The sequence below is a fragment of the Stegodyphus dumicola genome, chromosome X2, assembly GCF_044657685.1.
Source record: "Stegodyphus dumicola isolate Sdum_Otavi_A_Nest chromosome X2, ASM4465768v1".
In the NCBI taxonomy this organism is placed as follows: domain Eukaryota; kingdom Metazoa; phylum Arthropoda; class Arachnida; order Araneae; family Eresidae; genus Stegodyphus; species Stegodyphus dumicola.
In genome coordinates this window covers 130259119-130276757 of record NC_140781.1, presented here as the reverse complement: position 1 = coordinate 130276757, position 17639 = coordinate 130259119, and the positions used below count along the sequence as shown (strand labels likewise).

The 17639-nt window shown below is 31.9% G+C and overlaps 1 protein-coding gene across 1 annotated transcript in view; it reads right to left on the bottom strand.

The window, feature by feature from the left end:
* GCS2beta (glucosidase 2 subunit beta) overlaps nucleotides 1-17639 on the bottom strand; it is a 116452-nt gene that overhangs the window by 48451 nt on the left and 50362 nt on the right. Inside the window, exons 5-6 of the mRNA XM_085809435.1 lie at nucleotides 17000-17117; nucleotides 5117-5180 (exon numbers count right to left, since the gene is read on the bottom strand). Of these exons, the coding sequence (XP_085665561.1) occupies nucleotides 5117-5180; nucleotides 17000-17117 (182 nt within the window). The remainder of the gene's footprint in view (nucleotides 1-5116; nucleotides 5181-16999; nucleotides 17118-17639) is intronic.

The following is a 17639-nucleotide window of genomic DNA, read 5'->3' as shown; positions in this document are numbered from 1 at the left end:
GAAATCGAAAAATCGCAACGACAGATGGTACACATCGCAAATTTATTACATTTCCTTGAAGAAATAATGGAAGGAAAGTCAACTGTGTACGATTTTTGAAACGTGCACGAGTATTTCACCTTTCTCGCAGACATATCAAAAGACGATAATTTCTAAAACTATTTCCTAAAGGCACGTTTACTCACACAACTCATGACAAGATGAACGAAATAGCGAAAGAACATCCAAAGAACGGCCAACGGCCTTGAGCTTGCTTTGTGCTCATTGGATAATATATGCCAGATGACACGCAGTGGAGCTCGATGCCCATTGGACAACTGGAGAACGACGTTGCTGGATACGTAGGCTGTCAATCACAAAGCAGAAATTCTCATCTGATTCGCAAGGTTTCATTTTAGATATAATCTAGAGAAAATTCAGTTGCTTTCAGACGTCCAAAATCACTTTTTTTTTGTTCATATAACGAAGTATTAAGCCAAGTTCCATAAAAATCGTGAGAAATATTAAGAATAAGAAAAAGTCGGGAGAAATATATTGTAAATCGGGTTGGCGGGAGAGCGGTCGAAAATCAGGAGTCTCCCGCCTAAGTCGGGAGAGTTGGCAACTCTGCACATGTATATATGCAAATCCCAGCTTTTGCTTCTTTTAAATACACAGGTTCTCAGCCACATCAATTATGAAAATTTCAAAAATGGATGTATCCATTCCATTGATTTTCTAGTAATGCAGAAATTTGTACTGTTAAATTTCTATTTGCAAATCTTAACAAGTAAAACGTTTGGATAAAAGAGATCTTATAACTTCCTTCACATTTTAAAATCCAATAATGTTCTATTAGAATACCCAATAACATTTTGACAGACAGCATAAAAGTTCTTCAAATGTTCTATCATAATTAACCTTTTGACACCAAATGCTCTCCCAACAATTGGTTGTTTAAAGTTCTCTGTATCCTTCGGAAATGTAATTTTGTTTTCAGTCTAATAATTCCTTCTTCATCCTTGTATGTTATCAAAGATTTTAATTTTTTTTTGTTTGTTTTGTTTTTTTGTTTAAATGATCAGAAAAATATTCGTGTTTTATTAAAAATATGACCTTCTTTTCCGGATCTAACTTTGTAAGATAATTCTCCAAAAATTCCTGGAGACTTTGCACTTAGACAACTAAAAATAATCTTTTTATCCAAGCAATCAATCAAATCACTTTGTCCACAGCTTGAAAAATTAATATTGTTACCAACTTGATCCATAATGTCTACATTCATTATTTTTCTTTTCATCAGTTTTGCAGCTACAAGTATGTGAGTTACTTAAAGAACAGACAGAAGAATGGCCATCAGAATTTTGTTTTTCCCTTTTCCTTGGCCACAGAATATCAAAATTTTGTTCTGTCATAGGTCAATTAAATGAAGGTTCCGATAACCAAGTGGGTCTAATAACCAAAATGTATGCAGAAGTATATATTTTGTCTGCTTGGATCAATCAAAAAAAATTATGATACAGTCACTTTCTTCAATAAATGAAGTTCTGAAAACCAGCTCCTAAATTCCTATTTTGTATTAGCATCGATTTTACTGTCCCAAGATATATTTTCATTCCACATCCTTTGCAACAACAATTAGGATATCGGCAAAATAGGACATAATAAACCAACAGGATTGAATACCTTAAGAGTGACCGAAGGAATTATTTTTTTGGACAAAGTTTCAAATTTATAGCTGTCTAACCAGTCCAGATTTATTATCAGCATATCTTTTTTTCTTATACCACAAAAATTCTAACACAAAAACAAAGGATCGTGGCTCACTATCATTGATGTACTGCCAACCTCTCAAACTGAATTTTCCTTCACCCAGTATGACTTGAGACATCTCACTGAAGTGTAATAATCACGTATTATTTAAGTTTGTCACTAAATTACCAACATAGAAACTCAAAAGAAGGATATTGGCCTAATCTTGATTATATCGGGCATCAATCAAATATCTTCCCAAATGATAATCCAGGACTGCTCTTTACAGGACAAAAGAAAAGGACTGCTCTTTACACCTAAGACCACTCTGCTGTGCTGTATTACCTTAATTTCTTTACAGTTGCTATCCTTCCACCAGAAGAATCTCAAATAGTTTCATTCCTCTAGCCAAAAGTTCACTTGCAAAAAAAGGCCTTTTCAGTAGCTACAATAAATTTTCTAAATTTGAGAAGCAGACTTGGAATGAGTTCTAATAAACTGGGACTGGATTCTAGACACTGGTTCAAAGATGGTGATCCAATTTGCGTGGCAGATGTATGGGACATTGAAATTAGTTTATGCATTACATTTTAACATGCTGCAATGAATCTGAAGTACAAATAAAATCTTTAGATTTGAAGTACTCATAAGATTTTACATAAGATTACACAGCTTCCCCCTGTTAACATTAAAAATGGTCTCGTAATTATTTTCAACAGTACATGAAGCATAAATAATCAAGAACTAATTCATTGTACATATCTACAGTTATGAAGTTATAATTTAATAATAGATAAATTAAGACAATTAGGGTCAATAGTACAGGTGATGTATGCATTTGAAGTTAAAAAATTTATTCAAGACTAATACTTTTCAAGTCTAACTTTTAGTCTTCATTCTAGTTTTCTCCAGCCCTTAAAGTTCTTGAATAAACCAGCATATATTTCTTGATTTCAGATAATTATCCCTCCCCTTTCTTAACTGTCCTTAATATGCATAAAATGAAACAGGCTAACAGTTAGAGATTTCTACACTAGAATACACTAATTCGAAAAATAAACTAATACTAAAGGAGCATGTGCTACTAGTATTTACTGTACATATTTCTAAGTTAGGTTGTACCATTTGGAAAACCTAAGTACTGCTTACACATGCATTTATATTACACATTTCACACTACCAATTTGGCAAAAAAAAAAAAAAAAAAAGTAACTTGACTATATGGGCTTTATTCTTATATGCGTCCTAAGATCACCAAATGTGGTGATATGTGTTCTGTGCAGGTTTTTGGCAAGATTGCATGTTGTATGGACATCCTTTTGATGCTGAAAACTGTTTTGCTGGAGTGGTTTAATTGTTCGTTGAATCGTGTCCCGTGTGTTTTGAAATGGCCTATGTTGCAATGAGACGAGGTTGCAAGAGGGTCTGGGAGATTATTTTTAGTGGCTGTGCATGACAGATGTTAGAAAACGCTGATGCAATGTATTTACCCTTAGCGCTCCAAACATTTTTGTACCGCTGCCTACCAGCAACTCCGGCACATTTTCACAGTGGAACAGACTCTTATTTTAAGTGAAAAGAATTACATGTGCTTGTGAATATTTTAAATTTTATTTATTTTATGCATATGCACTTTCTTCTTGCAAATGAAAGATAAATTTTAAATTTTCTGATTCACCAGGGTGTGATATCTTTGAAAACAATCTCTTATGTGCATCCTGGGTTTACTTGAGCAAGTGGCACATCGAAGTCTTCCTGCGAATCTTCATCTTCACTTTCAATAATTCTCATTCGTTGTCCCTTTGGTAGTAGAATTTCGGAACCACTACATGAAGTGTCAAAATTATAATTAATTTTTTTTTTTTGGCATTATCTTTTAATGCCTTAAAATCAAACACATCTTCACTATCACTCAATTCTAAATTCTCATCACAACAATTATTTTTCTCCATGTTGCTAACCATAAAAAAGTCAAAATATGGTTTAATTGTAACAGTACAGAGACTGAGCACATTTTAACTACAGATAACAATTGTCAATGCCGATGATACCGCAGCATCTTAAGCGTAATCATGGTAAAAACATTTGGCTCTGCACCGGAGCCTACAGAGCTGCAGAACAAACTCCGGATGGTTCCATAGCGAAGTCAACAGAGTTAAGAGCATTTGGATCCGCAGCAGAGCCTACGGAGCTATGGAACAAATGACGGATGGCCCCGTGACGGAGCCAACGAAGCACTAAGGGTTAAAGAGTGGATTGAGCCTTGTGAAACTATATTTTCAGATGGCTGGAAATCTTACCAGGATTTAGGAAAAGAAGGTTTTCAACATTTATTTGTGAACCATAGTATGAATTTTGTGGATAGCGAGTCTGGCTGTCATATAAATACCATATAGAGTATGTGGCGGCATGTTAAAGCTACGTTCTGCTGTCCGAAGAAGCATTCATTATGGTAAGTGCATTTTATTTCATTCTTTTTATTTTGTAGAATGTTATGTTAATTGTTTTTTTACTATAAATTTCTGTTGTTATTGTTGTTTTTTGAATTATTTATAATTTATTTTAGTTTATTTTATTGATTTGTGCGCAATGCCTAGTTTGTGCAAGTCGTAGATTTTTTTTTAAAGTTTAAACAGAATGCTGTGTACATGGTACTCTATGAAATTTATTGTTATATTAATTTATTAAACCGAGGTGTGCATAGTTCGTAGATTTCCTTTGCGGCCTAGAATGTGCAATTTGTAGATTTTTATAAGTTAAAACATATCGCTATGTACATGGATTCTTGTCAAATATTTTTGGTTAAAAGCTTTACGTTTTTGCTATCTAAATTTTTTGTTTTTTATTTCGGATTTTTACCTTAAATTGTGTGTTTAAAACATGGTTTTTGTAAGTGTGAAAACCGCGTTTTTGGAGACATTTTAGGCTAAAAGTTTGAAAATGTAGACAAAAAATTTAGATATTAATATGGCACTTTGGAGTTTCTCGCCGTAGGTCCTTTTTAAAGTCTTTTAGTGCTTGAAAAAAGATTTATTTCAAGTATGGAAAATAAAGAAAAATTCATGCGAAAATAATTAAATATGTATCATGAAACTTAAAATTACATGAATTATCACGAAATTAAAACATGTGCAGAGGGAGGAAGGAGATTCTAGCAGTAATAAGCAATAACAGCAAAACAAGAATATACTGCAGACTCTCATTAATTTGAAACCACAGAGATTAGTTAAGTTATTGAGATCAAAATATCCTGGAAATAATTTGAAACTTTTTTTTGGGGGAAAGGGAATTACAGCTTATGTTCAAAGTATTTGACATTCTCAATTATCTAAGATCAAATTAACAAAAGTAAAGATATTTAAATAAATACACGTAAAAATCCTACCTTCTTTTTCAGTTTTAATTTTCTCTTCTTCAATTTCTAACTTCTTTAAATTTTCTAGTTCCACCTGTAATGAAAAATATACATGGCTTAAATTTATTTATGCTTTAGGTACATATGCCTATTACCACCTCATAAAAGGAGGAAGTTCTAAATTTTAGGCATACTTGCCAACCTATGACACTCAAAAATCAGGAGATTTCTTCACAATGTTAAAAAGACTTTTTAAATGATAAAAATATAGTTTTTAATAATGAATTAACTTTAAATAGTTACTAAGTCTTAAATGCAAGCAAAACAAAAATACCTTAGACATAAAAAACATTTTTATTACTTTAATCATTAAAAAAAAAAAAAAAAAAAAGGCACTTTAATCAGTTTTCATACAAATGTTATGGACAATAGCAGATTTTGCTCTCGTTAAGAAAGAAACTTCATAATTTTGTTCATAGCAATTGCCACGTAGGCCTGCTTTCGCTAATAAAAGTTTTTCTAATGTGTCATCACTAATATTAGATCTAAATTTAGTCCTCGTTTTCGCAACAACACTGAAAATCCTCTCACACTCCGCATTACTATGGGGAACCGTCAAGATATAATTCTAGAGCGTTCACTATATTTTAAAATTCCATCAGCACTTTTCAATTTTCCAATTAACCTCCACTGGGTGTCAATCCTAGCTGATTTTATAACTTCATCCGAGTTTTCTAATTGTAAACTTCAAAATTGCGACTGCAGTATATCAGTAGCAACATCAATATCATCATCTTTCATGACTAAACGAAGTAACACAGGAAATCTGTTCAAAAAGTACCTTATATAAAAAAAAGATGCATTTGCTAGAGCAGAAACATCAGCAACTTTAGCACGCAAAATCACTTTATCGTTGACTGGAAATTTATGTAGTGTGTAATCACATACTCGACAGAAGTAACTTCTAACATGAAGATAAAACTTATTTTTGTCTTCTGAAAGTTCTTCCACTACTTTTGTAGTTGCAGCTCCTATTACCAAATCTTCATCTTCCTTCTGATTTTCAGTTTCACCATAAATCACATCATATATAGAATTACAAGACAAAACACAGACTGGTTTTACAAACTTTGATAAAATGTCTTTAAACAGATCATAAATCATTGATTGCAAAACATGAATTAATGGAATTCTGCTTTGTATAATTGTGTTCAGAACATCGAATGATGGCAAAATGAATTGTAAAAAAAAAAAAAGCAAAAAGCTTTGTTAAGGTCCTAAGAAAAAAACATAAATATTCGTTCTTCACAAGATAAACTTACGGTAATCGGAAAATGTTTCGTGTGTTGAGCAATTTTTTTTTTTTTTTAAATATTATTTTGAGAGAAATTTGTATCAGCTTTACGCTTATATTTTGCAGTATTATTTTGAGAACTGCCAGTTGAATTGCTGAATGATGAAATTACAAAAAATCAAAATTTTTCTCATTTCAGTATTATGCAGTTGTTGGAACTGTTTCAATTATTCCTTTCTTTTAGAACTCCTTTCAAGATAATAATAAATATCAACAATGTGTTCATCCACATTTAATGGTAAAGAAGCTGCCCCTTTTTCAGCTGCTAAATTTAAGAGGTGACAGGTGCACCTCATAATCTGCAAATCTGAATTTGCCTTTCTTAAGATGCCTGCAACACCAGTCTTCAAGCCTACCATTACTGGTGCATTATCGGCACCAAGCGCTAAGCAATTATCCAGAGGGACTGCATTTTATTTTAAAGTTTTAATAATTAGCTGTGCTGTATTAAAGCCTGTCTAATGTCCTTCTAAAGTGGGGACAGAAAGTAAACTGCACTCAATTTCTGAAGACTCTGGATTAAAAAAAGAAACAACTGGATACAGTTTTGAATTGGTATTATTGCTTCCATCCGTAGAGAGGCAGAACGGAGCTGTTTTAATGCAATCAATAACTGAAGATTTATTTTTCAAACCCATTTCTTTAAAAATTGCACTTGTTTTGGTCCTTGCACTTGAGTATTTCTTAGCGATTTCACTATCGGGAAACATTTTTCTAAATAAAGCTGCAGCGTGATCCGATGCATTCAGTGGCAGGTTGTGCTCCAGTAAAAAGGCAGAGAACAGACATTCTGCATTAATCACTTTTTGGTCTTTTGTTTCCGAAGAAAAATTTAATTTTCCGTTTTTTCAAAACAACTCATGTTGTCCTTGTGTTTTTGTGTACGCACATGTTTGAGAACATCTGCCCTTCCACCAAACGAAATCGAAAAATCGCAACGACAGATGGTACACATCGCAAATTTATTACATTTCCTTGAAGAAATAATGGAAGGAAAGTCAACTGTGTACGATTTTTGAAATGTGCACGAGTATTTCACCTTTCTCGCAGACATATCAAAAGACGATAATTTCTAAAACTATTTCCTAAAGGCACGTGTACTCACACAACTCAGGACAAGATGAACGAAATAGCGAAAGAACATCCAAAGAACGGCCAACGGCCTTGAGCTTGCTTTGTGCTCATTGGATAATATATGCCAGATGACACGCAGTGGAGCTCGATGCCCATTGGACAACTGGAGAACGACGTTGCTGGATACGTAGGCTGTCAATCACAAAGCAGAAATTCTCATCTGATTCGCAAGGTTTCATTTTAGATATAATCTAGAGAAAATTCAGTTGCTTTCAGACGTCCAAAATCACTTTTTTTTTGTTCATATAACGAAGTATTAAGCCAAGTTCCATAAAAATCGTGAGAAATATTAAGAATAAGAAAAAGTCGGGAGAAATATATTGTAAATCGGGTTGGGGGGAGAGCGGTCGAAAATCGGGAGTCTCCCACCTAAATCGGGAGAGTTGGCAACTTTGTTTTAGGAAACAGTAAATATTACAATCATTGATTATATTTGTAAGCCAATTTAGGATTCTTAAAAATTTCCTTGTTACATTTCTTTACCTGAAAGTAGAAAACCATAATTGCACAGCTGCAAATTAAAGCAATATGCATATTAAACAGAAGATCTTTAATATACAAAAAAGGAAAAAAAAAACTCATTATAACATGATACTTTAGCAGCTAATTTAAGGAATTATGTAATCAATGCAAAAATACAACTGCTTACATGATCTGAAACCACCCCATTTTAATTAAGGCTCAAGCACATGATGTCAGTAAACCCTAGCCAAGCATGGATTTGCAGAATGCGATTTCAAAAAATACGTGTTATCTTAATTGCATCTAATTTGTCCAAAACTAAAATTTCATTTATACATGGTTCAGCATTCATTCATCAACAATGAATGCTTACTGGCCAGAAGTTATCAAAAATTTTAAAGGATTTCCATTAATTGAAAATGAAGCCAAAGAAATCATACAAATAGCAAAAGCAACTGGTAGCAAAGAATTTTCTAATATGGAAAAGAAGAAAAGTAAAAAAAATTATAATGATATAACGAATGAAGAGCATGGTGATCTTATAACACCAGCAAATAGTGAAAGCAGTGAAAATGAACAAGATAATGCAAGAAGTTAAACAAATTGTTTAAAAAAAGACATACGAACTGTCTGATTTTGCAATGGGGATCAACTTAAATAAAGAAAGGACTTTGTGAAAATGAGAACTTTATGACAGGCTTTATGAGAGGCACTGAGAAACTCTGTACTTCTTACAACAACATTTTTAAAGAGTTGCATCAGTTATCATCCTAATTAAAAATCACCAGCATTTAAAAAAGGAATAATTGTATCATGTCTTACTAAAGTGTAATTAAAGCTATTTGAATTAAATTTTTGTTCATTTTCCCATTTTAATTACAATAGTTAGGTTGGTTTAAATTAAACATACTTTACTAATCAGAATTATACGTAACACACTTTTTTCGTAGAAAGTTAACTTAGTAGAACATTATTCTGCCATAAGTGCAATGTATTAATGACATAACCTATCCATTTGGCAAGGGTTTACATTACACAGAAAGGGAAGGCACCTGATCCGTTCAAAGGTCTATGAAGATGGAATTTTTTAAGTTCCAAATTTTAAGCTGAAAATGAACAGCAAGGTATGAACTAAGCAGTTGAGTATATAGGTGTAGAATCTTTAGCTGAAAGGAACAGAAAGACAGATAAATTTTTAAATGTTTAGATTTGAATAGCATAAAATTTACAGATTTTATTTAGCAACACAAACAAAATCCAGCTTATGTACTTGTTATTTGTTGAAGATGGTATTTTACATGAAACATGATATTATGCAGCAAAGAAAACATTGTTTTGTTGGGCTTAGTAAACACACCCCTCATTCCCAACCAAAAATTAAATGAATGTATCTAATTATGATGTTATGAAGAATGCATGCTAAATTAAAAGCAGACAAATACGCTGCTAGTTACAAAAATATATGGGTTTTGTGGTAGCTCTTTGAATTACTTTTTCAGTCTTTTGAATCAGTTTGTAATCCTGTTGAAGCAGTTCCACATAAAATGAAAATTTCACACAGTATTTAAATGTTAACTCTGTATAAGTGCAGGTGTACACATGTTGTATAAATTAATCACTCTACTCAGTGGTTCTCAGCCTTTTTTACCTCATTCCCCCTTTCTCATCAAACTTAATTTCTTGATGCACTCAACTGAGTTAACTTGGGTACACTAAACCAAATTATTTCTGCACACCTTAAGTAAACAGTTTCAAGATTTTTTTTTTCTTTTTACAGATATGAATGCAACACAATACATCCACAACAGTTTTGAGCTAAAATAAACATTAAGAAAACTTGGTGAAAAAAAAGACCACTTTCTTAATTTTTATACAGCAGTAAGCGGTTGCATACCCCTCCGATTTTTGAAGTCAAAAGATGCATTAAAGCTCAAAATATATTATACACAATTACATCAGACTGGTTACATATATTCATAGTGTTACAGCTTTACTTGCCTTGCTTGCATATAACATAAATTGCAATGATGCATGATCAATATTGTTGTCAACAGAGACTGCCTTTTGCTGGCTTGTTTGCTTGAATAGAGCAAAACACAATGCAGCTAACAGTCTAAAGTTAGAGACAGCTTTGGGGAGGATTTTCTAAGGACGATTGGCTCATATTTATGTTACACATGGGAAAATCACAAAAACTGTCCTACATCCAGCCTGTTTGCTAGATATCAAACTGCCAGTGTTCTGTGATCACATCCACTCTGACAGTGATGAGCTACTTTTTGCTGAAAAATCAGTATTAAATTTTAGGTCAGTCATTGGTATCTAAAGTGTCAAGACTTGTAGGTGTTAAACCTGCTAGTATGTAAGTCTCCTAAAGTTTGCAGTTGGACAAGAGAGATATGACAGTTTTGGATGCCATTCTTCAGGATGTTTTCAATTGAAAGTAGTGTTCAATATTTATGACGAGCTGAGATAACATAACATATGACTGTGTGGCTAATCCAGAAATCAGAATGAGTAAAAACCTGAATGACAAAATGCTTTCATAACAAACACCATTTCCTTTTTACATACAGATAAAAGGGAATAAGTATTTATATGGACAGAATACTGCATGCATATGTATCCAACATTCCAAATGCATAGCTTATTTTCCAGTATATTCTAAGTGCATGTCTTATTTTCCAGTATTTTAAGGATAAATTTTAAAATCAGATGGCTGATTGATGTGATGCTATATTCTGCATCATACCTGATTTAGTGTTAGATTTTATGTTCTAAAATGTATTTTGTTTTTTGATGTCTTAATTATTAAGTATTTGAAGTAATCTGTTAAATATATTTTAGATGCTCTATCTCAAAAAGGTTTTGCTAATTTAAGTACATAAAATTTTACTAGTTAATAATTTATAGTTTAGTTAGAGACTTTCTTTGCCAGGTTCAAAAATACATTTAGTTCAGAACAACTTATAAATCCTTTCTTGTTTTAAACACCTCTCTGAATTTTACTTTGCTAATTAAATTAACACTACAAAGCAAAATTTAGTTTAAGATATATCATTCTCAAATAAATACAAATCTGACAATGGTTACTAAACCTGCAAAGAATTCTTCAAAAGACATGCATCTAATATTAAATTTTTGTCCACGATGATTTCTATTTTGTATATGTAAAATCTAAATATGTCAGTGAAATGATAGTGTGAAATGTTAGTGAAATTTTTTTACTTTAGTTTTTTTTCATTGCTAACAAATGCACAAGTGCATATTTTATTTTAAAATTAAGTAAAATTTTTGCTGCGTAATCTCTAAAGGGAACAGCAAGAGATGCATTTGGTATATAGTCATTGTTGCTGAGGTTTGCATGATGCAATTCTCTGATTGTTTTTTAAATGAAAATAAATTGCTGTGTACTTGGGGGAAAAGAGCACAAAAATTTACAGAAAGATTTGATGGATAATGGGTTTTATTTCTTTAATGTATCAAAAATCAAAATTTGTATTGTAAATTGCAATTGTATGTTTCCTTTTCATATGTTCTTAATGTCTGCCGACTGATGATAAATATTGATGGTTTGAGAATCTTTCTAAAAACAATTCATGAAAAGGAACTTTTAACTTTTCATGTGTAAAAAAATCACCTGATATCACTTTTTGTTTGCATACACTTATTTACCCTGCAGGTCCCATTTGATTATATTATAAGGAGAAAAATGTAATTCATGCTCCTTGAACATTGATTAAACTGGGTAAAATCTTCAAGTATGTGATTTGCAGTGCCTAATAAGAGGCTAAAATTTAACAAGTTTAATTTTACTGATTTTTTTTAGATTCTGACTAAAATTTTAGTCAGAATTTAAACACTCGTATTTTACAGAAGTTCCATCTATTAAAGCCTGTATTTTTTTTTTTTTTTAATCATGCAGTTTGCAGTGGAAACAGACTTTTGAGTTGCATATAGCGTAAAAGATGACTGTAACTGGCATGTGATGTCAGAAATGCATAAAGAAATTAGTGCTAAAATTTGAAAACAATATCAGGTGTCTTTGAAAAAAACCATGAAATAGATGTTATAAAAGCTAAGTGCTATTTAATTCAATTTTTAATTGAACACAGTCTTCCAATTTTGGTTTGGGATCATTTGAAGCATCTTTTATTCAAATGCAGCCTGTGAAAGAATTTTTTCCAGATGCAAACAAGGCACACAGGAAGGATCATTTGAAAAAATTCTAATAGTTAATTTTTTCTAAATATTTGTATATGTAATGTCTTCTGTAGCTAACTTAATTGATGCACATATAGGCATGTTGAAAGGTGCACATGTATGATCATAGATCCTATCGACTATTTTTTTTAGCTGTAATATAAATTCTGTTAGATATCTTAACGTTAGAAAACAGCTGTGCAGACAAGATGACTTAATGGAAGAGAAAACTGCAAGTGTGATGTAGATTCAACTCACAATTTTATTTCTTTATAATTATTTTCTAGAACATATTCTTTTTTACACAGCATCATTATAGATGTGATGAGCAAATACCCCACAATTTTATATAACTAATCATACCTTGAGACAATGGATGACATAGGTTATTAACATAACGACATACATTATGAAGATTTGGAGTTCATTCTAGATGAAATTAAATATGACGATCCTAACTGGTTTACATGCTGCGATCTCAATATAGATGCACCAAGAATAGTAAGGAGGGTACAGAAAAGTTTTTTTGTATTTTGTGTGAATGAAATAGCAAAGATAAAAAATCAACTAAAGAAAGATTGGTCTTTAAAGGGTTTTACTAGAACCTGAAGCCAAAAAGATGCTTCGAAAAGCTCTGTTAGATCTGAATAAAATTTCCCTTTTTACCCCTGCATATCAAGTTAGTCTTGATGAAGCAATTTATCAAAGCCTTAGCAAAAAAGGGTCAATGTTTTAAATACATCTGTGACAAATTTTTGGCCTTATCAATTACGAGATTAAAAGTGTCTTTAAACTTTTCTAAGATGGTAGTTTTGAGAAACAAATGGAAGTTGTAGAAAAAGAAGCCTAGGGCCTTTAAAGACATAGTGACCAAGTTTTGGGGCATTAAGAAAAATCCAAACTTTAAATCAATTATTGAAAACAGGCTACAAAAATACAAAAAGTTATGCTGTTCCATGAGCTCAAAGGATCACTTCACATTCAGTCTAATTTCCCGAAAAGTGGTGCTATTAGCGAAGAAGAGATAGGGGAGAGATTTGGAAAGGAGTTATCAAGGAAAATGAACTATTTTTAATGATGGCTGACTATTACACTGAGATAAACCTCATCAAGAGCAAAAAAAGAAAGAGTGCAAAGCAGAGCATTGATGATCCTTAGAAACTTCCCATAAAATAAAATTGTGTATTTTACATACATTGTCTAAGTATGGCAATATATTAAACTACACAATCTAATACACAATAAGCCTAAAGAAGAGTAAATTCTGAAGGGAAAATTTAAGCTCAGTCTCATATTTTCGCAGTTTTTCTATTTATTTACAAATTTTGAAAGTTGTGATTTCCAAAATAACCCTGATGTGATGAAGGAAAATAAATGTCATTTCTGAATTCAGTGCTAAAAAATAAGAATAAATTAGCAAATGCTAAAAAAATGATACAGTCCAAATTCTGCAGACTTTTGTCATTTAATGTCTTGCTTAAACTCTGCCCAATGTGCATTCTGGTACATTGTAAAATTTTGGATTTTTATCTGTTTGAGCAAGTAAAATTTTTCTAATTTGAAATCTGTCTGTGCCTTTTCCAAAAACTAAAAATTTTTAAAACTAGATTTGAGAGAAAAGATGTGAGTGATATATACAAGTTCAAACTATTTATTCGTAAGTATAATTTAAGATTGATTTATTTGTATAGAGCTATATCTTAAGAGATTTTATTTCACTAACATTTCACACTATCATTTCACTGACATATTTAGATTTTACATATACAAAATAGAAATCATCGTGGACAAAAATTTAATATTAGATGCATGTCTTTTGAAGAATTCTTTGCAGGTTTAGTAACCATTGTCAGATTTGTATTTATTTGAGAATGATATATCTTAAACTAAATTTTGCTTTGTAGTGTTAATTTAATTAGCAAAGTAAAATTCAGAGAGGTGTTTAAAACAAGAAAGGATTTATAAGTTGTTCTGAACTAAATGTATTTTTGAACCTGGCAAAGAAAGTCTCTAACTAAACTATAAATTATTAACTAGTAAAATTTTATGTACTTAAATTAGCAAAACCTTTTTGAGATAGAGCATCTAAAATATATTTAACAGATTACTTCAAATACTTAATAATTAAGACATCAAAAAACAAAATACATTTTAGAACATAAAATCTAACACTAAATCAGGTATGATGCAGAATATAGCATCACATCAATCAGCCATCTGATTTTAAAATTTATCCTTAAAATACTGGAAAATAAGACATGCACTTAGAATATACTGGAAAATAAGCTATGCATTTGGAATGTTGGATACATATGCATGCAGTATTCTGTCCATATAAATACTTATTCCCTTTTATCTGTATGTAAAAAGGAAATGGTGTTTGTTATGAAAGCATTTTGTCATTCAGGTTTTTACTCATTCTGATTTCTGGATTAGCCACACAGTCATATGTTATGTTATCTCAGCTCGTCATAAATATTGAACACTACTTTCAATTGAAAACAAAGACAGGACTGCCAGAGATGGGCTACCACTAAATCGCAATGGCAGATCTGTAAGTGAGATAAATAAAACTGGATCTGTAGAATTTTTTAATGAAAAAAGTGTCAGGTTGTTTAAAGGAAGTCTTGATTGTGAGCCAGAGATTAAACTTGGGTTTACCCTACTCAGAATAATTTTTACATCAGCCGCATTGTTCTGTTTTTGAAAATGAAGAATGCTTTGCACAATGTTCATCCTCAGTGATTTTCTTTCCATTCTTAGAACAATTTATGCCACCTAAACTTGAGAAGAAAACAGCTGCTTTCAACAACTTCATTTCAAAACCAGATTTTTTTTGTTTCAAACAAAGCTTTTTGCAATACTGTTCAAGACTCCTCTGCATTTACTTTTACTCTTTTCACTAGCTTACAGATTGCTAAGATGCAAATTCTACTGAGGAAAGTCTAACTGTATACCTGTGTTCCCCTTTCACTTGCCTCAAAGCCCTATTCTCGTTTGCACTACATTAAAAAATCATTCTCATTAATTCTGGTCTAGTCCTTGTACATCTACTGCTGAACAAAAAACGTGAAACAGCATAAAACTTTCGTCACAGCACTATATAAACTTTGGTCAATTTAGGCCAACAAGATACCCAACTTCATTGCAATTTCTAGTCAGTCTAAAAGGATTATAAAAAGGGGAAAAAATTATCAATGAACATGAAAAAGGGGGAAAACTTTAACAAGGGTATTTATTTTCTTTGTTGTTTCCTCATCAGGATAAAGATTACAGGATTAAAATGCTTTTGAAATACTGTCTACATCTTTTAAAACTTATGAACATTCAAGAGGTCTAATCACAGGTCTATGTAAAAGCTAGTTACTCTTTGTGGTACATTGCAGCAAGAACCAAACATGATGCAACAATCAAGAGTTGAAATGAGAAGCACTAGAAACAAAATTGATAGCTGGATTCAGACTGGAGTGTCAAAATAAATGCTTGAATCCAGAATCCTGCTATAAAGGCTCCCTTACCCCCCTTTCACAGCAGGCAATAACTAATGCCTATAGTAAGAGATTTTCATGTTTAAAAATCAATGCAAATTTTCATTAACTGTCAAAGCATATTTTAAATTATCCTTTGAAGGTACTCAATCATGAATGCTTGCAGAATTATCAGAAAAAATTTACTTCAGGTGAAGAAAGGCAAATTGTGGTATTTTGGGTTCATGTCAGTTCTGACTCAGCAAGGATGAAAACTGAGTTAAGAGGCTGAAGAAGATATGGTTATCAGGCTACTATATCAGGCCTATCAGTCCTAACACAATCTGTCACTTTGCATTAGTATATCTTCCAAACTTACCAAGTAAAACTGTCTGGTAGAATAGCATATGGCCACATAAAGCTAACATTAGTATCCAGTTAATTTCTGGGCTAACATAATTCCCAGACCTCTCGTCAATTCAAAATATAGGGAACATGATTATTCATTCAGTAAATACTGTCTAAAACCTCTGCTAATGGGAAGAATTCAGAACTTCAGTAAATACTGCTCAGTACAGAGTAGCCTACGACAAAATTCAAGTCCTCATTGAATCAAAGAAACAATGAGTTAATAAATGTAGCATCTAAAAGGCTGGGTATATAATTTACTCTCTGTATAATCTCTGTGTAGTGACTAGGCATATACAAGTTTTCAAATTAAAATCATTTTTAAGAATGTATGTCTCTGTACATGTATTTTTCCTCATCTGAAGCATATTTTCATGGTGCTATATTTTAAAGTAGAAATAGAATATTATTGAGAAAGGAGAGAAACAGAATAGAAATACAATATTGAGAAATAAACTTTAATAACACAGTAATTAAGACTATACAAAACATGATTATTCATTCAGTAAATACTCTCTAAAACATTTGCAAATGGGAAGAATACAGAGCTTCAGTAAATACTGCTCAGTACAGAGTAGCTTAAGACAAAATTCAAGTCCTCATTGAATCAAAGAAACAATGAGTTAACAAATGTAGCATCTAAAAGGCTGGGTATATAATTTACTCTCTGTATAATCTCTGTGTAGTGATTGGGCATGCATAAGTTTTCAAAATAAAATCATTTTTAAGAATGTATTTCTCTGTACACGTATTTTTTCTGATCTGAAGCATATTTTCATGGTGCTATATTTTGGAGCAGAAATAGAATATTATTGGGAAAGGAGAGAAACAGAATAGAAATACAATATTGAGAAATAAACTTTAATAACACAGTAATTTACCAACTTTGTAATTCTCCTTTATCTGCTTCCCTTCAGTTGCATATTGTTGCCATAAAGCAAAACCTTTTTCATAAAGTTCTTGCTGCTTCTCTTCTTCTTCTCTAGCTTGTTTTCCAAGTTCTCTAACAGCAAAAATCAAATTAAAAAGAATGAGAAAATAAAAAGGAACTCAGAGCTTTTACAAATTTATGTTCTATTTTAAGAGTTACTGAAATGTATAACAGCAATAAAGGAACAAGAGTATGACTTTTAGAGCTTTAAATTAATCTACAGTGTAGATCAGCATTTGATCTTCTCAAGGTACCAGTATCATTACCAACATTTTATTCCATCCAGATGGGAGGGGAGTTAGTGACACAGAATATACTGCTATACTGAAAGACCTAAGTTTAAATTCCCCAGAAGGATATGTTCTTAAATGTGTCAAGGGGATACTCAAAATATGCGGTACTCCGAAATCCTTTAGAGAGGCTGGCAGTAGGGACAGATCCTTGGACTACCCCTCTCCACAGGAATTCCATCTGCAGAAGAAGCTTAGCAGCTTACAAGGCTATGTGATACCTAACAAGCCGAGATGGATGCACAGGTGCCGATCTTTCTTCAACCTATACCTGCAAAAACATTTTATACCCTCTTCTTTTTCT